General features: G+C 39.5%; 1 protein-coding gene across 3 annotated transcripts in view; it reads right to left on the bottom strand.

Moving 5' to 3' along the window:
- Positions 1–13,633, bottom strand: part of CC2D2A (coiled-coil and C2 domain containing 2A) — a 57,549-nt gene extending 43,916 nt beyond the window's left edge. Inside the window, exons 1-4 of one of the 3 annotated variants that reach the window (XM_050338400.1) lie at positions 13,624–13,633; positions 2,962–3,050; positions 2,353–2,454; positions 492–593 (exon numbers count right to left, since the gene is read on the bottom strand). In XM_050338400.1, coding sequence (XP_050194357.1) covers positions 492–593; positions 2,353–2,454; positions 2,962–2,988 — 231 coding nt within the window. In that variant the 5' untranslated portion in view covers positions 2,989–3,050; positions 13,624–13,633. Of the gene's footprint in view, positions 1–491; positions 594–2,352; positions 2,455–2,961; positions 3,051–11,643; positions 11,840–13,623 lie in introns of those variants that run through there. The other 2 variants (XM_050338401.1, XM_050338399.1) reach the window with 2 other exon arrangements.
- Positions 13,634–13,870: the final 237 nt, after the last annotated feature.

The following is a 13,870-nucleotide window of genomic DNA, read 5'->3' as shown; positions in this document are numbered from 1 at the left end:
AATGCAAATATCCAGGTAATGGTATAAAGAGAAATTTCTAATGGCTTTTTGCCTCTGAAGGACCCAGGACCCTTTAGCTTTAGGATGAATCCTCTAACAAAAGAATTAACAGCATTTTGTTGCTAATAAATACCAACATATCAGTCTGCAAAATGCTTTAACTGCCAACTGGTGGCATTCAATAAAAAGGATTTAAACAGAAGAAACATTTTTCCTTCAAGCTCCAGTATTTGTGTCCAGATGGATTTACTTGAACTTTTTTTTAATCAAATGACCCAAAGCCACTCTTACATTTGATGAAGCTTCCCTTTATATACTTTAATTGTTGGCATACATTGCAAAATTTTAAATTAAATAAAATTCTCTCCACTGCTTAAGACCAATTCTGTCTTAAGAAGAATTCTGTCTGCTTCTTTAAACAGAACCATGAAACTATATAGTGTTTAAATGGAATTAATATTGGATGTTGAAATGAAGGAATTGGTACTTACTGTTGACTTTTGCTTAAGCTTTCTTACAGAATCACGAAACTTTACTTTTGGTGGTGAGTGGGTTTCATCCCCTTGCATCTCCCTAAATTTATCATTATCAGACTGCATAAAAATAAATACAGAAGTTTTAGCATATATTTATTGAACCATAAAAATACAAACAGTTGAATACAGTTATTACATATTGCATTTTTACAGAAAAATAACAAAAGAGAAACCCAGTCACTGTGGTAACAAACTGATTTTATATTTATTTTAAAAGGGTACATCCAACTATTACTTAATTCCTTTGGGTCAAGAAACAGACTGTAGAGTATCAAGAAATGGTTCACTGCCTAAATGACAACTTACTGTCTTCACTGCTGATGCGATCATTGTTTCTGCACTCCTGAACACAAGCAGCCACATGCTGATCTCCAAAGGGGGAGAAATGGGGCAACAATGGCAAATATTACCCTCTGCAAATGAGGGGCTGGCAGACAGCCCAGGCCAGGCAGCAGTGGCAGGGGTGCTGCTGGCAGGCACTGCTGCCCAGGGAATGGAATCAAGCAGCTTCTGAGACAAACCCTGCTGCAATCAGGAAAACCCTCCTTGGTATTATTCAGAAAAGGTGGCATTCATTGCTTGGGTGCTGGAATAGAGACTTGATTATTTGTTTTATTCTCTCTCAAACAATTATTGCTAGGCTACTCTCAAACTCCATGGGGGGTATCCCCCTGCCTTTCAAGAAAGGCAGTAGCACAGTTATCCATTCCCAGTTCTCTGAAGCCGTATCTGTCCCTGCACAAAGATCACTGTAAACGTCACTGTTTCTGAGGTTGCTTCAGCAAGTTCATTTAAGGGCTTCAAAGGGATTTTCACCAGGCTCAACCAATGTAAACACATCTACCAATCTACCTGAGGCCTGAATTGCCAGATTACAGGAAGACACTTCTCAAGCTTACAGCTATTCCACCTAAACTTCAAAATAATAATAGCAAAAAGGAAATCTCAAACTCTGTCAATCTGATGGGCACTTCTTAACTCAATAAAACAATATTTCAATTGTGAATAAATAACTACAGGAAAACGAACACGTGGAAGGTTTCAGATATGCTTTATATAAAACTAATAAACAACTCTAATAAGGGTATCACTTCTGCATCTTCCTAATACAAACATATTAAAACAGTACTACGCAACTGAAAGCTGTAACAATTTCTCATTATAAGACTGCCAGAAACCTACTCTCAACCTGCATGAAAAGGTAATTCTCCCCAAGACAAGCAATTTAGCCAGGCCAATTCATATTGTTTGGAATTCCAGATTCCATTACTGCTACATTCTATTAGTGCTACATGCTGTTATTTCCTGGGTGTACACATTCTTTGGAACACATTTTCTACAGTCAAGCAATCTCTTTGTGAATTTTGAAGAATATGACTGCAAATTCTGCACAGGTAGAGCCTTTGTTATTTTTTTAATACAAAAATCACTTTCTAACATAAAATAGTAACAAGGAAATACAATACAGTACAATGACATAAAGCTAATACCCAGCACTTAGCAATTACACTGTGTAAATTTATATAAAGCCATAATACAGTGGTCCTTTCTGTTACAGTAAATTTTAAATACTTCAAAGCATCTAAAGCAACAGAAGTTATGAACCTTTAAATGACAGAAGTTTCACATGTCTATACTACAATGAAAGCAAATTATTATTGTTAAATATATACATTGAAAGCAATAATCAGAAAGGTTCCTTCCTGGCTACTAATTCAAACAGTAGTATAATTTTGATCAATGAAATCGATCTTCAAGACTGTAGTCTTTGATTTATTTCATGTTTCACACAGCAAGACACAATGCACTTTCTTACCACTTTATCCAGTCTGACTTCTGGGTTTCTTCCTCTGATGCCTTTTAAACGCCTTGGTTGTGGACTGGGGTCTTCTTGGGATAAAGTAATTTCAGCTTTTGACTAAGCAAACAAATGAAAAAAATGCTTAGCTATAACAGAAATAGAATAACATCAAAGCTACAATAATTACCAGGAACTCAACAACTTATTCATGTTTGTGTTAGGGACAGAATCTTTTATATATAATCAGCTTAAGTGATTTTACAGACCTAGATATTAATACTCCTTATTAAACTGCACAGTAAACTTACAAAGAAATCCATTGATTTCAAAATACTGTCAGTAATTTTTTGACAAAAACCACAGATGGATCTTCTAATGATTGCATAATTTGAATTATAAAACAATGCCTTTTATGTTATTACAAACAAATTAAATATAAACTCTAGAAAAAAAATGCAGCAATACAGAAAATTACTCTACTGATGAACTTAGTATTATTTCAGCATCAGAAATCAAAAAGTAGATATCCCAACTCAGATTCACATAGCACAAGGCAAGTAAAATGCATTGGGTGGTACTTATAAGACTGAGGACAACCAAACAGGACTTCTGAAGGATTCTCACCTTTGCTGCTTTCAGTTTCTCTCTCATTCGCTGTCTAACAGAAAGCTCTGCAACACCTGTCCTTGATGTAGAAGGAGCAGGTGGCAACTCTGAAACAGAAAAGACATGGTAACATGTTTAAATTAAGTATTTTCTGAAAGAAATGTAAGTTAAATAAAACCATCTATACCATACATAATCCCAAAAGAAAGAACTTGCATGAGAAAATGTGAATTAATGAAACATTTTCTGGAATTTAGTCCTTACAGACTATCACTTAAACTCCTTTAACTATGATGGACCTACCTTTCATTATGTACTATGAACCATCTTAAGTAATGCATAGAAACACTTTCTTTCTATTAAAAACACATAAAAGAATAACCTGGCATTTTATAAGCTGTTAGTCAGAGCTGTCTCATCTAATTTTGAATGGTGATGTGCTATAAAATCCAAGACAGCATCATCAAGTAACTTCCCATTTCACACACAAGCTAATAAGGCCATATTTAAATGTATTTAAACAACCTGGGCAGACTCAAGCCCAAGGGTCCTAATGAGATGCTCCCATGAGTGCTGAGGGAGATGGTCAATGTCACCTGAAGGTTGCCCTCAATTGTCTTTCAAAGATCATGGTGATGATCAAGGGCGGTTTCTGAGGATCACTCCTGTCTTCAAGGAGGGAAATCTGGGGAACTACAGGCTGATCAGCCTCACCTTGGTTGGAAGGTGATGGAGCAAATAACCCTAGAAACCACTGCCAAATAGTTAAGACGAAAACTCAGAGTCATCAGCATGGATCTGCAAAGGGGATAAACCTCTACCTGACCAATGAGACAAGATAATCTTCTAGGACAAGATAATTGGCTTAGTGGATGAAGGGAAAGCAGTGGATGTTTTTTATCACTGGTTCCTCCAACATTCTTATAGAAAAAGTAATGAAATATGGACCATGTACGTAGGTGGACTGAAAACTGGCTGAACTGTGAGGCTCAAAGGGTTGTGATCAGTACTGTCCAGCTAGAGACCATCACTAGAACTGTACCCCAAAAAATTGCACATCCCACCCTCCAACCCAAAGAAGTCATCAAAACCCTACATCCTTTAGGATCAAGTACTCTCTGCTGATCCCATGAAACATTAAAATCTGAGTTTTAAAACAGCTGTATATAGGATTTTTTGGTAGACAGTAAATACCCGTTTCAGACACTGATTTGGGCAATCTGATTATGGAAAAGGAGAATTACTGTTTGTTGCTGTCTTTGAATTGCTGTTCCCAAAAAAGCCCAGGCTTTTCCTCCATCATTAAAAGTGAATGTGAATACATTTTCCATAACCAAACTTATCAGGGTCTCCTTTTCCTTTGAAAGACTGATGGTATACCTTCCCCTTATCTTCTATGTATCAAATCCTCTTATATTATGGTTTCTTCACATAGATTCAGTAAATATTAGTAAGGTGATCCTGTACCCTACTGATACCCTGATACCTAAATAAAAAGAATGAATAATTATCCAGCTGTTTACAGAGAAGCTTCATTCTTGCAGTCAGATATACAAAGAAGTGGACACCTACAACTCATCCTCTCATATAAACACAAATGAAAAACATTTTAAATGTACAATGTAAATGAGACTCTATGTGTAAGCAAAGGGCAATACTTCCATCAGTTTTAGGTATTAAACACAATTATGGTTGACTTCTGCACAGTATTTTGAGAAGGTGCCCATCTCCCTCTCTTGGATTGCATTACAACTGTACAAGACTCATGGTTATCCTCTTCATAAAAGCTCCCAAAAATATCTTTAGTTGAAAAAATAGTTTTATGTACTTAATAGCTTGAAAAGTCATCACTCAAGTACCTTTCTTTTTGAAAGATCTAATTAATTTCTTCATTATTCAAACTAATCCTAGCTACATAATTATCTCCCCATCTGCACCAATCTCTTGAGTCCTACTGGAGCCCTGGAGTTCACCTGGACATTATCAGGAGCTTTAACTTCAACTGCTACATGTAATATTAACTTTTTAAAGAGAAATTATTTACATCCCTTCTTATACATGGAATTCTCATTATTTTTTCCCCTTGAACTTTTGTAACTGGCTTTTATTTCCAGGAGGAAATCCATTGGTCCACATAGAACACACTGGCCCTTTAACTGGAACAACTCTAAGGTGACTATCAGGAGAAAACTGCAGCTCTTTTTGCACACCTGCTTTGTAGAGGCTTTTTTTCTTTGATTTTTAATCTGGGAACACATAACATTTTAGTTAAATAAGTTTTTCTAGTTATCACCACGTACAAAATTGCATTACTCCTCCATTCCTTGAGCCAAATACTGATTGTTCTTTGCCCTCACGAAAGAACATTGTTTGCCAAGGTCTTAAGTAAAGGGCGATTTCAGGTTTATATAAGGCATTAAATTCATGAAAGGGAGATAAAACAGCAAAGGGTAAGGGCTTACGAGTGGTAAAGTCACACAGCATATATCACATTATGGCTGATTTAATATTACTCCAAGAGCTTTACTGGCAGCAGAAAATACTGTATGTTAAATACACAACTTAAACATTTAAAGGCTGCCTAGTATGCCAAAGTAAAAGTGCAATTTAATTTCCAGGATAACCTTAGTCTGCTGTCATTTAGAAAAAAAGTACACTAAGATAAACCCCACTACTGCTGATTCTACTCAGAAACATCAAAAAGATTTTGGAGAATCCTAATCTTTCCAAATTACACAATCTACTGCCTGTATTTGTGAAAAATAAACATTCACTGTATTTGGAAACTTCCAAAAGAATGAACAAGGCCCAAAGCTCACTAGCATGAAACATGTAAAAGCAAGGATCCCATAACCACTTCCTTTCCAAGAGGAATAGCAGAGACAGAAACAAGCAAGTACTCAATAGAGACACTAAGAGACAACACACAGAACAACCTATTTGCATGTTGTCTTTTCTAGCAAGGAATGCTGAATGAGTAAGAACTGAGTAAGAATTACTGACAAAACAGAGGCCAAGATCTAGATGAATATTTATCAGACTGAGCTAATTAAAAAACATCAAGGTAAGGTATCCAATAATGAACTGGCTGCAGCAAATCCAGAACTGCCAGTGATTCCAAGAAATGACAGAGAACAGACAAATTCCAAACTCCCTGGCAAGTCTCTTTTTAAAGAGAGAGCAAGCTGCAGAAGCATAAACAATTCAGTCTAAATTCAGCCCTACAAAAAATACTCAGTCTATTTGTAAATACTTAAGAGATGGTAAAATAATAAGCAACAGAAGGCCTAGATTAGCCAGGATTAAAACATATCAAGCCAATTTAATGTTCTTCCACGAATATTCTACTCATTCTTGTGAATATCAGAAAAAGTATACATCTCAATTTTTGAACCTGCTGTCTAGGAAGTGTCTTTCGGTAGGAAATATTTTGATGAAATGACAGGGTGGATGAGGGGGAGAGGGCACATACAAGTCACTGGAAAATCACAAGTAAAAAGATAAGCAAGTAATAGTTAATAAATTCAAACCCCCTACTGAGCAGGAATTTTCAGGATCTGCCTCAGTCTAATGCCTTCAGAACATTTATTAATGGTTTTAATCCTGGAGTAATGTTTATCTGTGTATAAAACTCGCAGGCAAGAGCTCTCAGAAGTCACACTTGCTCAAAGATAGAATTTCAAAAGTTTTTGGAATTGAGAAAAAACTTTAACAACTTCTACAACTTCAGGCCCACAAATGATTGTGGCACACAGAAGGCTCTATCTGCTGGAGATGGAAATGATCGACTTTAATTGTAATATGAAAAGTGAGTGCACACTGGAAAAACTTTTAAACTTTTGGGGTATTCTAGCACTGGAACCGAGTCCCTTAAACAGCTATGGAATCTTCACTAGTGCAAGCTTTTAAGTTAAAAAACAACAAAACAAACAAACAATGAAAACAAACAAAAAACAACAACAAAAGAAAACCAATCAACCAAAAAAACCCCACCAAAACCAAGTATCAAGATTTAGATAAAATTACTTAAAGGAAGAAGTTGGTCCAAAGTTACCTTTTGATTTCCCTCTTCTGATTTTTTCTACCATTGCAATCTACCATTCCAACCACTCCTTAGCATGCAAAAACATATTCTATTTCATTGTAGCAAATGATTCATTTCAATTCCATTCTAATAAATAAAAACTAGAAAGTAACAGATTAGAATATGCTTTTGATCTTCTGACATAATTGAAAATTGTCTGTAAACATTTCCAGACAAGCCAGGTTAAAGTGAACAGTGTAAACATGCAAAATTAGGGCAGAAACCATCTGCTGCTACTTTAAGCACTTCTTAAAGCATCAGAACTCATGCTCTGTATGGAGAATTCTTTATGGATTAATCAGTTCCTTGAGATAACAGGGTAATTATCTTTTCTATACATAATGAAAAACATTTTAAGGCTTTGGTAGTTGCAGTAAAATTAATTCAATGCATTGATTAATGTGGGATCCTGTAGTTCCTTGAAAAAGGGACCACATAAAAAAATGTGCTTGTTATTTTATTTCTCTGGACATATACTTTTGTTCTGCTTATGTGAATGGGTTCTATAGCCAACTACTTTGTGCTTAACTTCAAAGTATATTTTTGAAGTGAAAGAATTAAAACTAATATCCACAGGAGCATCATTTTGCAGGATTACCATTACCAGCCCGTATAAAAAAAAAAAAATACACCATGTTTTACATTGGAAGGGTCATTATCCTGCTCCATATGGCTCCATATTTTACTTCCGGCAGGTTAATAAGTGTGCTGGATAGTCAAACTGAAACAAGGCCCAAATGAGGACGTGAAAATGCCACCTAGTAAGTGTTCTCCTTTGCTTTCTCCTGCACTCAGAGGAGCCCAAACTCAGTGGATCTCTGTGTGGCTTCAAAACTCTCTGCACTGATGTAGACCCAGAACTGCTGCAGTATCTCAACAGGATGTAAAAACGAGGCATGAGGGAAAGCAGAGAGACAGTGACCAAGCATCAGTTACCTGAATGAAAACAGGGAATGGTAACTTCCAACATAGGTCCTCGAAACACTGTTGTATTTTTCATGGATGCAGTCATTGGAAACTGCAACCAAATAACTATACCAATTCAAAAACCCAACAGTGAAGAAAAAGATTTAGTAACACTGCAGTTGTGCTGCCTTCACAAGGAAATAACTATCAGACGTGGGCTTCCTATTTGAAACAATTCTTCTTTTGAAACTTTTATTTAATTAGTCTGACTAGTGGACTGACATATAGTCGAGTCACTCCATTGAAGAAAGTGCAAAGGCACTAAGCACACACATAGTTCGATTATAGTAAAACAACTAATTTCTACAGACTGCATTAAAAAATAGTAGAGACTGGCTGAGTTTTTGAAAGACTGATACAGAGAATAACTTGACTGTTAAGTGAAGAAGTAGTTGATAGACATGTTTCAAAATAAGTTTGCCATAGTGGGCCGAGAATGAGCAAATAATCATTCCACGAAACGTAATATTTGAGGGACATCACAAAATGATAATTCCACAAACATTATTTACTTCCTTGTATTAAAATACAGTTCCCTTTCCAAAAAAAAGGGGTGTGGGGGGTGTATACTTTTAACACCACAAATTTAACATAATCTGGTAACAACCCTGACAAACCAAAAATGCCTGGATGCAATGTATTACCACAGGCATTGAAGAAAAAAAAAACAAGACAGTGGAGCAAACAGCCAGTACAGAGTTTCTCAACGGCACCTGAAAAATTGTGAGGGATGTCACTTCTTTTTTTTTAAATGGTTAGCCATCACTTGGCAAGACAGTGATAATCAGAAATTCATACACAGATCATCACCCTAGCAATGGAGTGAGGAGCTCAAAAAAAATATCTACTTTTACTTTATGACTGGGTAACACAGTAGCAAACAGCAGTATCAGCATATTCAAAACCTTTGTATAGAGAAGATGGAAATTTAAATTGTTTATAAATCTGTCAGACTGAATCCTGGGAGGGCAGGGGGAAGTGAAATAAGTTTTGAATAGACACACAAGAACTTCAGCTCAAGGTGCATTCTTTCTCAAAATGTAAGACGTAATTTTAAGAAACCAAAAACAGATGGAGAAATTATACCACAATCAAGTAAACCAATGATACAGTCCACTCAGAGTATCACATGCAGTACTTTTCACTCAATCACATAAAATTTTCAGAATTACAGGAATTTCAGGAACAGAAGAAGCAACAGAGCAAAATACTTTGGAAAGCAAAACATTTATCACACAGAGGAACTAACAGCTACTTTTCTTCCCAGAGTACCGTTGTGTTGTTCTGTTTATTCTTGGAAAATGAGCTTCTGTAAAAGAAAATAACCATCACTAGAGGGTGTCTCTTGATTTCTCCATACAACAATTCTGAAAACTGTTTGGACTCTGTCTGTCAACAGCATATCACTTCCTAGCACAAGCTGGCACAGTGAAACTCAAAAACCACTCAAAAGAAAAGTACATAGACCTCCAAGAGTTGGAAACATCCCTTAATTGTAGATGTCTGTAACAAATACCATATTTTTCTAAAATGTGTTTAAGGACAATACATACATTTTATATTGGTAAAACTTGGTATTGATGAAAAACTAAGCATGTTTGTAATTTACTAGATTTTCATTTTACTGTTTTTTTAATATTCTGCTCTAGCTCTTTTATGCATCCTATTTAGGTAAACCATAAAACCGTGCAGTAAGATTTACCACACTGATCTTGTCCAAATTATTTAACAAGAATATTACAGAGATTCTTCTGAAGAAATTGAAGATTAGTTTTTGAGTACCAATCACCTCCATTCTTTCCAAGTCTGCAGTCAGACACTCAGTTCTAACAGCTCTCCACCACATCACTCTCCTACATTCTCCCACTTTGTGAGTAAAGTATTTCACGTGTGACTAAAAACAGCACATCAATAAATCCATACATCATATCTATGGATGACACATCAAGCACAAAATACAAGGTTCACAGAATCGTTATGCTTGGAAGGACCTTTGGAGATCATCCACTCCAACCCCTTTGCCAAGGCAGGGACACCTGGAGCAGGTGACACAGGAACTCGTCCAAGTGGGGTTTAAGCATCTCCAGAGAGGGAGACTCCACAATCTCCCTGGGCAGCCTGTTTCTGTGCTCTGCCACCCTCAGTGTAAAGAAGCTCTTCCTCATGTTGAGATGGAACTTCTCATGTTCTAGTTTATGGCCATTGCTCCTCATCTTGTTGCTGAGCACCACTGGAAAGAGCCTGGCTTCATCCTCTTAGCACTCGCCCCTGAGATATTTTTATGCATTAATGAGATCCCCTCTTAGTCTTCTCCAGACCAAACAGGCCCAGCTCCTGCAGTCTCCCCTCATGGTAGAGATGCTCCAGACCCCTCATCATCTTTGTGTCCTCTGCTGGACCCTCTCCAGTAGCTCTTTGTCTTTCTTGTACTGAGGAGCCCAGAACTGGACACAACACTCCAGATGTGGCCTCACTAGGGCCAAGTAGAGATTGAAGATCACCTCCCTTATCCTGCTGGCCATACTCTCCCTGATATAGCCCAGGATACCATTGGTACTCCTGGCCACAAGGGCACACTGTTGGCTCATGGTCAAAATGTCATCCCTCAATACTTCCAGGTGCTTCTCTGCAGAGCTGCTCTCTAGTAGGTCAGCCCCCAACCTGTACTGCTACTTGGGGTTATTCCTCCCCAGGTGCAGGACCCTACACCTGCCCTTGTTGAACTTCATTAGGTTTCTCCCCACTGAACTCTCCAGCCTGTCAAGGTCCCCCTGAATGGCAGCACAGCCTTCAGGTGTATCAGACACTCCCCACCCAGTTTGGTATCACCAGCAAACTTGCTGAGGGTACATTCTATCCCTTCTTCCAGGTCCTTGATAAACGAGTTGAGTAAGGCTAGATCCAGTACTGATCCCTGGGGAACACACTGACTACAGGCTTCCAACTGGATTCTACTTTGCTGGTCACAACTCTCTGAGCTCTGTCAGTCCACCAGTTCTTGATCCACCTCACTGTCCATTCCTCTAACCCATATTTCCTGAGCTTACCTATGAGGATATTATGGGAGACAGTGTCAAAAGCCTTGCTAAAGTCAGGGCAGACAACATCCAGTGCTCTCCCTCATCGACCCATCCTGCCATGTCATCACAGAAGGCTATCAGATCGGTCAAGCAAGATTTCCCCTTGGTGAATCCATGCTGACTACTCTTGGTGACTTTCTCTTACATATTTGGTGACAATCTCCAGAATCACCTGTTCCATCACCATTCCAGGGACGGAGGTGAGGCTGACTGGCCGCTTCACATTCAAATATGTAAATGCTGAATTTGACAAATGTGAAGGCACCTCATAATCTAAACATATTTAAATGGGATAGAAACATGTCTAAATACGATAGCAGCATGCCAGCTTTCGCTCAAAGGCCGAGCCGACTTGGCTCTGGCAGACACAGACAGACACCCCTCCATCCCAGCTGGAAAGCCAGGAGGAAGCTCCGGGGACACCAGAGCAGGGGGCGGAGACACCGAACCCCAGGAACACGGGCAGGTCCAGCAGCGCCCGGCCCCGCACTCCGGCCCGGCCCCGCCGGCAGCCGCAGCCGTCGGCCCCCGCCCCGCCCCGTCCGCCCCGCCCCGCCCGCCGTCACTCACCGCGCAGCGCCCCCGCGGCGTGCCGGGGCCGGGCTGCAGCCATGGGGCCTCCGCTCCTGCGCTCCGCCCGCGGCTCGGCGGCACCCGCGGGCTCCGGCAGCTGCAGCGGGGTGGGAAGAGACGGGAGAGGCGCATGAGGAGGGCCGGCCGGGCCGGGCCGGGAGCAGGGGCTGGAGCGGGATCGGGATCGGGATGGGGACGCGGCGCGCAGGGGGCCGATCGCGCGCGTGCGCAGTGTCGGCGCGGGGCGCGGGGCCGGGCGGGAGGCGGCGGCGCTGCCCGAGGGATGGGGAGAGCTGAGGGAGCCTTGGGAGAGACGGGCGGGCCCCGACCGCGGGCACGGGACACGCCTTCGGAGGGAGACAGGGACACGGAGAGAGAGCGAGAGCTGTGGGTGCAGGCGGGCCTTGTGCGCAGACCCACAGACATAACCTCTGCTCTACCAAAACACCCGACTGCAGCAGTTTTCCCCGTATATTTTTTATATACCTATACATATTACACATATGCCTCTATATATACATCCTATGTGTATATATCTTCTTTGTGTATATATATCTCCCATATGTATATCTATCTATCTTGTATAGATCTCTGTCTGTATAACTCTGGTGTATACATCTATCTGTCTGTCTCTCTCTCTACGGGATGTTGATCCAGCTGATATGTATGTGCATATGTATATATGTATGTATATATATATGTATTTATGTATGTATATATGTGTATACATACAATTTTTTTTTTAAGTGAGCTGAATCGACAGATTCACCTGAATATATGCTTATATTCCACTGATGGCACTGGCAGGCTACAGCCCTGACACTGCTCAAAGTTAGCACCCACTGCTATTTGTTATCAAGATTTCAGCCTACTGACACCTCCAAATCATCTTGCCTGTTTACAGTTTGTCTCCTCATATCACAGGAGTTTTTGTGTTTTTTCCCCTTCTGACACTTTGCTGTTTAAACATGATCACCTCAAAAACTTTTGTGCAGATGAGAAAACAGGATAGCTTCGTGGTTTTGCAACCTACCCAAGACTAAATGTATTTAACCAATAATTTGAAGATAACTTAAATAATGTTGGATCAATATGAAAGAGAATTAAAAAAAGACCAACATATTAAAGGTGCATACTTTCAGCATATGATACGTCTGGTTGCAGTGTATTTGTACAGAAATTAATTGTGCAAATCTGCCTTTAGTAGAATGGCAGTGACAGAACCAGGGTTGACAAGAGCTTAAAAGAGACCCTTGGCTTATGTATTTCACTTTTCCCAGTTACATATATAAAAGACTCCTATTACTTTTCAGTGACAAATGATCATACACCACTTTTGTGTCAACTAACTGGACACTAACTTCCATGATTGTCATCTGGGATTCTTCACTACGATTCATCTGGGCAGTGGCTGACACCTGGCTGTCACAAGCAACACAGGAATCACTCATGAGAGATACACTTCAATATGTGCATAATGATCACAAGAGACATTCCATTTAACATTTTCACCCCAAATAATCAAATGACACCATTTAACATACAGCCAAATTACTTCAGTTTTATTTGCACTAGGAAGTGGCTGTATTTGATTTACAAGCATTGTGGAAATTTTTAAATTTGTATCCGTACAACTTAGTTCGTGGCTACTATTACTGTGAGTTCCTGTGCTGCTTTACCTTTAGTGGGAAGGAACATGACCACGGCTATGCTTGTTGCACCAGCATAGCTGCACCAGTGCAGAACCCAAGGACTATACAAGGGATGTACAGTGCTCACAGATGAAGTAACTCACAACAGCACACTTTATTCTGGATTTTAAAATCCCCATGAAGCAACTCACAGGAGTAAAATGTGGGACCTTTTTCTGTACCTGGCTAAACTTGCTGTAGCAAGAGGGCTAACTGAGGGTGACACAGGTCACCAGTGGTTTCTTCATCATTTCTTTGTACTGGGTGTGTACAGGCTCATGCATACCTGTCTCAAAAAGTGCTTCCAGCTCAGCCTAGAATATGCAGAGTGATCTTCATATTCCTCTTTATCTCTTAGGACACACCTGAAGAAAAAGAAGCAGCAGAGGAGGAACATGGTTATCTCCTGCCTGAAGCTTAGCTTTACCAGCTTTACCAGCTACTGGCCCCAATTAATTTCAGGTTTCTAAATAAATCTCATTAATGAATCTCTAAATAAATCTCTAAATAAGCTAGCACACCCTAAGCAAGTG

This window comes from Myiozetetes cayanensis, unplaced genomic scaffold (genome assembly GCF_022539395.1).
Source record: "Myiozetetes cayanensis isolate MyiCay16 unplaced genomic scaffold, myiCay2020 scf7, whole genome shotgun sequence".
NCBI classification, from domain to species: domain Eukaryota; kingdom Metazoa; phylum Chordata; class Aves; order Passeriformes; family Tyrannidae; genus Myiozetetes; species Myiozetetes cayanensis.
This window is presented reverse-complemented; position numbering and strand designations above follow the sequence as displayed.